An 11,545-nucleotide genomic window follows, 5' to 3' on the forward strand; every position below is an offset into this window, starting at 1 on the left:
TTCTTCTTTCTCGAGGGGGGCATCGAAAAATAATTGAGAAGCGCTGCTTCAAAGTATGCACCAAACTTATCTTGAACTAAAACAATTTTGATTAAACACTGGCTTATAAAAGGCAACATTGTAAGCAGTTGCTTTTTTTTTAATGTCTTTTTTGCATGTTAAAAAATAACATGAATGAAAAAGAATAAAGAGGAGCAGTCAAATTGAAATGTATGACTTTATTTGTTTCCTCTTCGAAGCTATACACAATTTTGTTACTCTTTTTTTCCCCCACATATCCAGCAAAATATTTTGGGATTGATGTAACAGCGCCAAGTAAATGAAAACATTGCAAAATGTCACAGAAAAATAATTATATATAAAATAAGTCATTCCTACATTTGGGCATATGACTAACAAAAAAAAGATGAAACACAAGGGAACGCTTAATACTGATTAAACACCCACTTACAACACTGGGGATCCAACTGGCTCACACTTTATATATATATTCACAGTGCTTCAACAGTGAAGCGGATTCAGAACTAAATTGACAGCATGAAAACAAAATGGGAAATATAAAGTATCTGCTTCACTGCTAAATTATACTTTTTAGGGGGGGGGAATTTTTTATTGTTTTTTTGGGTTGTTTTGCATCAAAACAGCCACAAAATGTCTTCAAAGTTCCAATCACAGTACAAAGTAGCACATAAGGAAAAGCATACCACATACGGCCAGTTCTCACACATATTTAGTAGGATTTTGTACAAAAGTAACAAGCTGTAGTTCAAAGTACTGCCCCCCACCCCCAACTAGCACAACACAGCCACAGCAAAGGGCACACATGAGCACATTTAATAATCCGCATCTCTGGTTAGTACTTCATGTGCATTTTTATGTTTTAGTCATGTTTTTTCGATAAACATCGACTCTGAACGCCTGCAGATTATATGTGGCACAGCCCCAAGCTGTTATATTAAATTTTTGTGTTAAATTTATGGTTACTAGAACTGCAATGTGATAATGGTTGTATTAAGAAGTGAATTAAATTGGGTAATTCCCAACTGAAGGTCCAGGCAGCAAATGCATGGCCCATCACTGATTTAGAGAGTGAATTATTGCGGGGGTTTAATCCAGTTGAACCACAATAAATATGCTATTACTGTATTTTTCGGACTCTAAGTCACACTTTTTTCATAGTTTGGCTGGTCCTGCGACTTATACTCAGGTGTGACTTGAATATATTAAAATTGGAGCTTGGACTGGCACCCAAAATTCCTGCTCTCTAATCGTGTTCACTTTCTTTTGGCGGTTGGCAAATACTTATAATGCATTACCACCGGTGGTAAGTAGTAGTCATGGCAACTAATGTGTGATGTATTGCTAGCATGCAGCCAGGACAACGATTTCCTATTTACATCACTAAAAGGCGCAATAACCAGCCAGCATTCTGCCTTTGGACACAATGCGACACAGGATTCTAGTTAAGGTAAGCCATTTTAAACTACAAAGAAAAACTTTTCCGTAGTCAGAAGTGGACATTTCAAATATAACAGAAGCTCGTTCGCTGCTGTCTACACGGTGTGTGGTCGAAAATTCACGCCCTAACAGCACTCTTAGAGTGCCTGCGTTGGGACAGGCAGAGTGCACTCCCATCACATTAATTTCAGTAGCTCGTGGTTGAACTGTTTCCATCCGTACTGTCTGACGCACTGGGCTCTGGCACTCTAAATGACCGAATGACACATCTGAACAGTTCTCTTGAGTTTCCGAGCAAGTATTAGTGAAGGTGTGCACGCTCAGAATGGGGATTTTGGGTCCGTGTCCGAGCTCCACTGCTCTTGGTCTCAGTTTTTGTAAAATAAATTACACCCAAAAATGCAACTTACACTCCGGAGTGACGTATATATGTTTTTTTTTATTCTACATGATACATTTTTTGACTGGAACGACTTTGACTCCAGAGCAACTAATAGTCCGAAAAATACAGTAATTTTTTTGTCCAATTTCCTATTAAATTCCAACCGTGACTTCACATATAAAGCAGCTATTATTTTTTTCCATTCTGAGTGAACAAGTTCATTTAATTTTTAAAAGACTAAATAATGCTGATAGCCATTTATACGCCGGCTTTTTAAAGCATGTCAGTGTCAGGAAAAGAACATAAAAAGAGCTTACAAAGCATGTCAATAATAAGAATAAATAGGTGGTTCCTCGTGTTGGGACCACATTGCCAGTGTTTGCTACTTTATTGGATTGTGCAAGGTGTGCTTGAGCTTATATACCTAAGCTTAATTATAGAACTACAGTTGAAATCTACCATGAAGTGGTGACTCTCGCCTTCCGACGCTGGCCACGCGTGTCTTTCAAGCGTAGCTGTTGGTGGTGACCAGCAGCTCGTACGCCGGGTCATGACTACGCCTACAGAGCACCACGCAAGCGCACAGCATGCCCAGCATCTGGAGGCACACAGAAAGAGGGGGTTGTACAACTTTGTGGTTTAGTGTTTATGCTTCACACTAATAATTCAGATTTGTGACTTGAGTCCTCCTCACCTGTATAGATGCAAAAGTTAGCGCAGCCCAAATGACATACATCATGATTTCCTTTAACTTCTTCACAACCAGAGCTTCACAACCCTAAAAGAACAAACAAAACAGGTATGAATAAGTGAAAACAACTTGAAAGAAAACAACTGTTTATTTAAAAAACAAATAAACAAAAACACTGCCACTGCTGTTGAGTGTGTGCGTGTGTATGCACCTCTTGGTAGAGGTCTGCTGGTCGGGCGAGGGTGCCGGTGCAGTTGCTGATGTTGGGTTGGCAGCAGCTGACAGGGACGCTGTTGTTTTTGGACTCTTTGAACCAGCGAGTGTTCCTCCAGTCCGAGTAGTTGTGGATACCGCAGCAGTGAAGCTAAAAACATCAGCAGAGTAGTCAACAGATGCCCAAGTGTAATAATTTCAAAGATGTCATTGGTAACACACGAGCATTAAAAAGTGAACTGTGGAACACAGTTGAACCTTGTTGCTAACAAAAACAGCAGTACATACGAAGGTACACAACCGTTTCTTAAAAGACACTGATATGCTTTAAAATTATGAATATTACTTCTTTTTTTTTTTCTTCTTCACTTTCTTTTGGCGGATGGCAAATACTGTTGGTGCATTTCCGCCACCTTCTGTGTGTGACAATATCCAATAACTGACAATTCACTAGTTTAGCATCCGGCATCCGCCACAAGGATTTACTAATGACAGCACCAAAAGGCGCAATAATCAACCAGGACTTTACCCTTGGCCGCAATGCGATGTGGGCTTGTAGTGAAGCTAAGCCACATTAAAATAAGCAATTTGTTGTTATGTGTGCTCTTTCTGTAATGTAATAAATGCCACAGGATGGCGCCAAATCCCTACCTAAAAGTAGTCACTTGTGTCAATGAAGAATTTTCAAGTGATACAGATAGAATGAAAGACTCAACTTTGTTAGGGAGAAGCCAAGTTTAGCCGGGGTTGTTAGTAGAAGTTACTGAATATGCATGAACATGCACTTAAAGGCAATTATTTAAAAAAAAAATTTCAATAACTTAAATTTTTTCAGTTTGCCAACTTTTGTGTTTGTACAATACAATTTTATTTTAATAGCGCATTTCATAACAGCTAGAGCTGTAACAAAGCAGCAATAAAGGACTCCCTCCTAAAAGAAACCTCCCTCTCATAAGCATCATAACATAGCTCAGAGTTTTGAATTGATAATGATAAGAGAAAATGTAGAGTACTTTGTGTCCTTTTTCCGTTCTCACCTGTCTCTGCACATAGTCGATAGCGCGGCTGGGAGCGTCCGTGTTGGTGCCGTTGTACTCGTTGTATACCTTCTGGATGGAATGGTTGACCTCATCTTCCACCTAGAACACGCATACTTTATCAGCCCATTTCATCCTTTTTTAGAAGTATTTTTGGAATCTGGATATTTACGGATTTTCATTTTTGGCAGCAATATTTGAAACTTAACATTCACAAAAGACAGGGATCAACTGTTGAAGCAACATTAAACTACGCTTTAATAAACTATAAAGAAGCTTACTTTTGCTCTGTAGATGTAGCCCAGCACCACCACCACACACTCTGTTACAAACACCAGCAGCAAGATGGCGGCAAACTGAGTAAAGGAAAAAAGTTCATAATTGATCATGCCGTCTGTCCTAACTTAAGCAGCAGGTGCGCACTCACGGTGGCCAGGCCGCAGGAGCTCTCGCGTATGGTGGCACAGCAGCCAATGAGACCGATGACAAAGAGAAGCGTGCCCACGGCGATGATGACGATGGCCGGAATCAGAGTGTAAACGTCCTCAAAGAAGTGGTCGTAGTCATCATAGGTGATGAATACGTAGGCGCCAATATAGCACAAAATGCCCGCTGCAGCCTACACCAGAAAAAATAGAGTATATAGATGTTTAGTTCTCATATTCTAACTGGCAATTCATGAACTACACTTGGATAGCATGACACCCCGCTGAGAATGCTTGTGTTATCAACAATGACAATCAGCAAGCACTTGGAATATCGATGTACCATATGAAAGTGTTTCCCAATTTTTTTTTTCCCCTAATCAGACGTGCAGGTACACTTTTCTCGATTAATTGCATACATGGTAAAATCCGCATTGCGCAAGCTTAAAAAAAATATCTTAAAAAACTGATGTGCTAAAAATAAAAAAAATACATTTTTTAAATGCATCGAAAATATATTTAGGGGCACATAACCCCCATCTCTGATCAAAATGAGCTTTTTCAAATTCTTGAATGAAACCCTTTCTTTGTGTCTCTGGGTAGTCTGGGAGACACAAAAATGGCTCCTCAAAATTAGAAAGTTGCTCCTCAGATGAGGTCACTGATTAGCAAAACTGCTTGGCAAAGAAATAAAGTTATTTCAAGCCTTGCACTGTATGTTTTGTTTCTGCAATGTCAGTTGAGTTGACACCTAAAAGCACAAAATTACTCAAATGAATGCAGTAAAAGTTTTTTTTTTCCATGAATTATTTTGTATTGATGTGTCCAACAGTCAGTTCCAACCAAGCAGTTTCACAGGACAAGATCGTTCCATGAGTAATATAAAGTAAAACAACGAGCCCCTTTCGTGTGATATTGCTTAATTGTTATTTGGTTTTAAAAAGTAGCAAATAAACAAAAACGAACGGCGAAAAAACGGATAAAAGCGTTTTGCAATACATTTTCATGCCAAATCTAATTTTATCAGATGGAATATTTATAGAATTATATATGATAATAGATTCTATTTGATAAGAGACATTCCCAAATGAAAAACAGAGGTTCAAACCCACATCGAGTCCTGCAAGATGTACAGGTCGTGGTGTCAGAATGCTGTACTTGCAGTCTTTCATTTGATTGTTTTATATTTATGGTCTAGAAACGATTTTCCACACAAACATTCTGCAATTCACTACAGCGTTTTCCGATTTACGTACAAACGCTAGTGCACAGCATCAATTACTACAATAACGAAAGTCATAATGTTGAATCAATGCCACCGTGACAATTAAACTGAGCATTATTAACATCGTACAAAGGTAGATGTTAGGTTAGCGTTTTTTTATAGTATGGGATGCTGACCTGCTAGCATCATCCTAGCTTAAGTAGCACCGCGGGTCAACAGCTGCCACGTTACGTCATGGCGGCTCCCAACGCAGTTTAATTCCTAGCGCCTCACGTTGTTAAGTATTATGTATTATGAACTATTTTGTTTACCAATAGACCGCGGCTCGTCTACTAAGCTAAATTGAGAACGCGCATCTGTCGCAGTGCGCTAGTTTGCTAATAACATCAGTCCGTCCTCGTCCTCAAGGATGCTGCACATCGCTCAAAAGTGCTCAAATTTGCTTACCCAAAATATGAGATTGAGGAAAACCAGGACGGTTTTAGATGACGTAATACCACACTGGCCCATCGTTCACTCGATATAAAAATAAATTATATATAATTCGCGATTGTCTCTGTGCGAGTATGAGAAGCGATGCACCTGCTGCACTTTTTTTTGTACTATTTTGATCATAAAATGGCTTCGGCGGCCCCGCCCTACTGTGCAGATTCTCAAGGGATGGACCAATGAAAACGCGGCAGAGGGTGACACAATGGTCACGTGGTTTGTGATGACACACCAAATGGCCCTAGCCTTGGTTTCAAATCGAAGTACAGTAATATGAAATAAATACCTGCACACCAGTATATGGATGATTTGGTTAAAGTAGTTGGTAATCTCACCAACATTTCTTTCTTTCTTTCTTTCTTTCTTTCTTTCTTTCTTTCTTTCTTTCTTTCTTTCTTTCTTTCTTTCTTTCTTTCTTTCTTTCTTTCTGTCTGTCTGTCTGTCTGTCTGTCTGTCTGTCTGTCTGTCTGTCTGTCTGTCTGTCTGTCCGTCCGTCCGTCTTTCTTTCTTTCTTTCTTTCTTTCTTTCTTTCTTTCTTTTATTTATTTATTTATTTAACTCATTCATTGCCAATACGTTCTGACATAAATATGTCTTTGGGATAGAATGAGTTCATCAATCAATATTTATTTAACTCATTCACTGCAAAGGAGATATTTGTTTGTCTTTGCACAGTCCAGCCATTCAATGCCAGGAACTTAATTCTATATTTTAAAATATTTTTCGAACGTTCGGGTAAAAGAGGGTCTGAAAATGTCTGTCACTGAATGAGTTAAAGTTAAATAGTTACCAAATATTGTTTATGTAACATATAGAAAATGGTTATTTTATGTTCTTAATGATTTGTATGCAGTTGTAATATTGTATTTTTTTCAAGTTAAATAAAATATATTTTTAAAAATTAATATTATTCTTTGACATAACATGGCAATTGCTTGGTAAAATTAATTCATCGTTTAAAAAGACTACTGGCCATATATAAAGATCTCACTACATAGGTTCTACAAATCATTGATTCAAAGAAGTCAAGTCCTGTAAGTAGAAAGATTATTAAATGTATTCATAGTTTTGAGACTGTAGTTGGTTATCTCCTTAACATTTATGTATTTATGATTTAAATGTCAATTTGCCGCGACAAGCCTTTTGCAGACATTCAAACTGATTTAAACATAAAACAGAATATAATGTATGGAACAATTTTTGGGGTGTTATTGTTGATGTTTAATAGGCAAATCACAATATTAAAACTGTGGAAAACTGCAAAAATACAAGGCAACAGTAACAATTTTCTCAAGTGGCTGAGTATGTGTGCATCCATGTGTGCATGCACTTGTGTTTAGGGCAGGGGTCTGGGCACAAAAATATGTTTTCATAACCATATCAAGTCAAGTCAAATTTATTTAAAAGCCCTTAATAACAGGAAAGTCTCAAAGGGCTTCACATATGCACCAGATCATATACACGACATCCCCTGATCTTAACCCCCAGGAGGGCAAGGAAAAACTAAAGAGAAACCTATCTGGAGAAAAGTGAGAAACCTTGAGAAGGGACCACAGATGGGGGATTCTATCATACACGATGTTACACATCTGCCCGGAAGTCCAGTGGCCAGCTCCAGGTGAGGTGTGCCTCTTACTTGGACACGTCCCCCTGGGTTTGAGAATAATTGTTCTAGTTTCGACAAATGGATTATGTTTGGTAAAAAGAATCACTTGGGGAATATATGGAAGACAGAGAGCAAATAGCACAACAGTATTTTTTATCCATTCATGCTTTTATTGGTAACATATTTCCATTTGATCCCATTATCCTCACATAGTGTATATATATATAAATGAGATGAGCATAATGGATGCATTGGAACTAAAGCCTACTAGATGAAATTAAGAGTGAATAAATAAACACTTTACAAAGGAGTTTTACTGCAGGGTGACCTATCACAATACAGCCTTTCAAGCATGAACTCCAGTCTTTATAATGGCAAATTTAAAATAGTGTTTATATTACACAGCCTAAAACTATTTGCTAAGCAAATTCCCCATTATTAATCACATTGATCATCATCAACTTTCTTTAACCAGGCATTTAAAAGTACATTAATTTCATACAATATTCAGCCAAGTGGAAATATGATTCATATCATCTGCCTACATTTATACAAGTTCTATTTTGGATGTGTTTCTGCAGAAAAATAGAAGCTTTAACGCGCATAGTAGTAATGATGTCACAATCTTCTGAGATCTTGTTTTTGCTGCATGTCAGCATACAGTGACAGTAATGGAACTGTGAACTTTGACTACAAAAAAAAACAAGCCCAAACATTGGAACATTTGGAAAAACAAAAACTATTATTGTGAATGGCACAAAAATGAGAGATTACAATCAATCTGAGCAGTGGACTGTCCTTAATGGCCGTCACGGTCTATCACTTTCTCTGTGAGTAGATCTCCAAAATCCTCATCAGCATCTCTGCCTCCTGCAACAGTCACACACACACACTTTAGTAATCAAAAATACACAAAAAATATTAAGGGAAAAAAAAATCCCTAGAATATAAGGAGTAATTACCAAAATGGAGAAAACTGAAAAAAAACAAAAAAAACAAAAAACAATAGAAGCACAAAAATATAACACTGTATATTGAATACAAATATTAGGAAAATACATAAATAGGGGAGATTAGAAAAAACATTACAAAAACATAAAAATAATAGGATAATAGAAGCAAACATATCAAGAAAAATAAAGATTATAAAGTTAGGGGGGGGAAACAAAACCGTTAGGGGAAAAATGAAAGGTGTATATTTTTTTTAATATAAGGATTAATTATTAAGTACTAGGAAGACAACGAAAAATATTTGAAAGAGATTGAAAAATGCCCCCCCCCCTCACACACACACACACACACACACTTAGCCCCCAATATTAAAAACTACAAAAATTCTTGGGGAAAATATTGAAACAGCAGGGGGGAGATAAAATAATTAAAGAGAAAAAAATGAAATGCAGCATCCTTTTAAATTTGCATAACTTGAAGAAACAGATCTCACTTGAGTTTTTAAGCGGCTCTCTTGCGAGTCCACCTGCGCTTGCATGGCCACCCGCAGGAAGTCCTGGAAAAGCTCGTCGAGGCCGGTGCGCCCCTGTGGCCGGGAGACCTCCAAGTCTCCTACCCCCTGATCCTCGGTGGATGAGAGCAGCGGGGTTTCCATCACACTCTTCTTGCCCATAAAATGCCCTTAAACAAACATCATCAACACCATTAGACTACGCAAATCAATCTATAGAGCGCTTAAGGAAAAAAAAATAACAACAACCACAGCTGTATATAAAGTGCTGTACATAAAGTAAAAAGTAGATGAATCAAATTTTACAAAGAGTTAAAACTGTTACAACTTGCAGCTTGTTGTGGTGGTAGTGGCACAAAGTTGGACCCAAATGCAGGGAGGCAAATCAGGATTAACTCAAAACAAAATTATTTTCCAAAAATAAAAATAGGTAAACAAGGCATATGGAATCAAAAATACTAAATGAATAGGAGTCCAAAAAAACTAGACACAAAGTGGAAAAAACCCCAAAAACAAGAATGGACTCCCAAACGGGAACCAACAGGAATACCAAAAGAAACAAGCCTTGGATGAAATTCTGGCAAAGGAGAAGAAGCCACCAGAGGTTGACCTCAAATTCAAGGGTGAAGCTCAGCAAAAGCTGAGGCCATAGAAAAAGCAGAATTACTGGAGGTGTCGGGGACAGAATTGAAAAGACAACTTGAGAGAACAGTGACAATGAGCCAACAAAGACTGTTTCCTTTTTCATTCTTCTTTTTCTTTATCATTCTTCTTCTTCTCCTTTTCCTATCCTTCTTCTTCTCCTTCTTTTTCTTCTCCTTCAGGAGTAACCAACAAGGGCTCAACAAAAGCAGGGAACTAAATACAAACAAACTGACAAGACAGCGAGAAAGACCTGGACACGAAACAAGTGGCTGAGGAAGCTGATTGAAAGACACGAGGGACCGGGCTGACGAGAAGAGGTGAACACAAAAATCTAATCAGACAAGACAAGACATAAACCACAAGAAAACAAGATGTAACATGAAACAAAACTAAACAAAAACATAGATCATGACATAAAATAATCAATCAATAACATTAAAACAGAAAACACAATAAAACACTAAAAGAATGGCAAGTAAAAAGTCAAAGAATAAAACTGTGTTTTAGGACAAATAATGGACAGAGAGAAAACTTGCCTAACGTTTAACAGAAGGTCATTCCAAAGGGAGGGAGCGGCAACCGGAACATAATTGTTGCAAAAATTTTGTATTGTAAAAATATTGTTGCATTATATCTGAAGAATTTTCTAAATAGTGCAACAAAACATTAAAGTACATCCAGTATACATCTGTATGGATTTAGTATGCTGGTTATCTCTCTTTAACTATAAATTATGTTGTATTTAAAAAAAAAAATCCTTAACTTTAAATTGTGCAAAGTCAAAAATTAAAAATCATCTATTCATCCGAAAGTTAAGTAATATAGGTTTAAAACAGTACAATATATATAATTTTGCCTATTGAAACATAGCTATAAAAAAGCAGCAGTAGTCAATAGAAGCCAATTAAAGAAAAACAAATTCAGGAGGATTTTTTCTTTACTTAGCCAGTTAGTACAGACCAAAAGTTAGATAATAAAAAAAATAAACTCAACCATCTTCATTATTACATGAGGAATAAACACTTTCTCTTACCTGTTGCCCAAAGGTTCCCTCTGGGATTCACTTTAATTTTGGCCACTTTATTCCTCAGCTCGGTGAGGTCAAAGCTGACTGCTGTGCTGACAGAAGCGAGGGAGAAGACGACAAGGAAAGTCAAGAAGCCACACCAGCACACGTTGTTCACCGTCAGACCCTTCATGGTGCACATCTAACACAGTGTGAGCGTGTGTGTCTTCTATGTTGGCGCATCATTCCCACTTTTATAGGCAGTCCTGGCCTGACCCCGCCCCCTCAGCTGATGATGTGTTTTAATCACGTGCATGTCATGAATCATTATACACAGTATCATTATGTTTTAGCCCATGCTTTTATAAAATCACATTTACACAACTGGAGACGGATTTATTAGTTCAGAAAATGTGTCCTGGTTAAATCAGTCAGTGATAGGCTTGCGCAAGCCAGGACAGCAGTTAAGCAGAAAATGTGTCCGAACAAGCCGTTCTGCGCTTCCTCCTCGGTTAGGCAGCAGTGGTGGCTTCGCACAAGGTAAGCAGAGCTGCACTGAGTTTTGTTGGAGGAACATATGAGCATTTACTGACAAAGTGGCATTTACTTGATTACCTGGTGAAGTTGTTGACATGGTGGGAGTGGGAGCGTGGTTGTGATAGGCGAAGGTGAGCAACAGCTTATGCCAGCAGACGAACATTGACAGTGACACTCAGTTTTCAGACCTATGGACAATTTAGACAGCGCTCAGGGAACATCACATGCATGCTTTTGGAAGGCAAGGGAGAAAGCGGAGGTCCAGGAGAAAAGCCACACAAGCATGAGGAGAACATGAGAGCCAAATTTGAACCCCGAATCTTTCGACTGTCAGGCAAGAATGCTATCCACTGTCACCATGCTGCCAGC

General features: G+C 38.1%; 2 protein-coding genes across 2 annotated transcripts; both read right to left on the minus strand.

Moving 5' to 3' along the window:
* Positions 1–198: 198 nt before the first annotated feature.
* LOC147150051 (tetraspanin-3) lies at positions 199–6,047 on the minus strand. The gene is made up of 7 exons (XM_086025573.1): positions 5,879–6,047; positions 4,209–4,400; positions 4,063–4,137; positions 3,782–3,883; positions 2,743–2,895; positions 2,535–2,618; positions 199–2,438 (listed from the first exon to the last, which is right to left on the minus strand). The coding sequence occupies exons 1-7, from the start codon at positions 5,939–5,941 to the stop codon at positions 2,346–2,348; spliced, it is 762 nt and encodes a 253-aa protein (XP_085881699.1). The 5' UTR covers positions 5,942–6,047; the 3' UTR covers positions 199–2,345.
* Positions 6,048–7,381: 1,334 nt separating this feature from the next.
* Positions 7,382–10,859, minus strand: nmbb (neuromedin Bb). The gene is made up of 3 exons (XM_086025797.1): positions 10,667–10,859; positions 8,971–9,158; positions 7,382–8,396 (listed from the first exon to the last, which is right to left on the minus strand). The coding sequence occupies exons 1-3, from the start codon at positions 10,839–10,841 to the stop codon at positions 8,346–8,348; spliced, it is 414 nt and encodes a 137-aa protein (XP_085881923.1). The 5' UTR covers positions 10,842–10,859; the 3' UTR covers positions 7,382–8,345.
* Positions 10,860–11,545: the final 686 nt, after the last annotated feature.

Source organism: Filicampus tigris, chromosome 3 (genome assembly GCF_054856515.1).
Source record: "Filicampus tigris isolate MCC_2025a chromosome 3, RoL_Ftig_1.0, whole genome shotgun sequence".
Lineage (NCBI taxonomy): Eukaryota > Metazoa > Chordata > Actinopteri > Syngnathiformes > Syngnathidae > Filicampus > Filicampus tigris.

What these genes read in the sequence shown, in the direction of transcription:
- LOC147150051 (XM_086025573.1), bottom strand. Translation starts at nt 5,941, where the DNA reads ATGGGCCAGTGTGGTATTACGTCATCTAAAACCGTCCTGGTTTTCCTC. An exon ending in TCCTCAATCTCATATTTTGG is followed by an intron (nt 4,401 to 5,878) that starts GTAAGCAAATTT and finishes TTTCTGGTGTAG; the next exon opens with GCTGCAGCGGGCATTTTGTG. An exon ending in GCTCCTGCGGCCTGGCCACC is followed by an intron (nt 4,138 to 4,208) that starts GTGAGTGCGCAC and finishes TCCTTTACTCAG; the next exon opens with TTTGCCGCCATCTTGCTGCT.
- nmbb (XM_086025797.1), bottom strand. Translation starts at nt 10,841, where the DNA reads ATGTGCACCATGAAGGGTCTGACGGTGAACAACGTGTGCTGGTGTGGC. An exon ending in AGGGAACCTTTGGGCAACAG is followed by an intron (nt 9,159 to 10,666) that starts GTAAGAGAAAGT and finishes TGTTTGTTTAAG; the next exon opens with GGCATTTTATGGGCAAGAAG. An exon ending in AGAGCCGCTTAAAAACTCAA is followed by an intron (nt 8,397 to 8,970) that starts GTGAGATCTGTT and finishes TGACTGTTGCAG; the next exon opens with GAGGCAGAGATGCTGATGAG.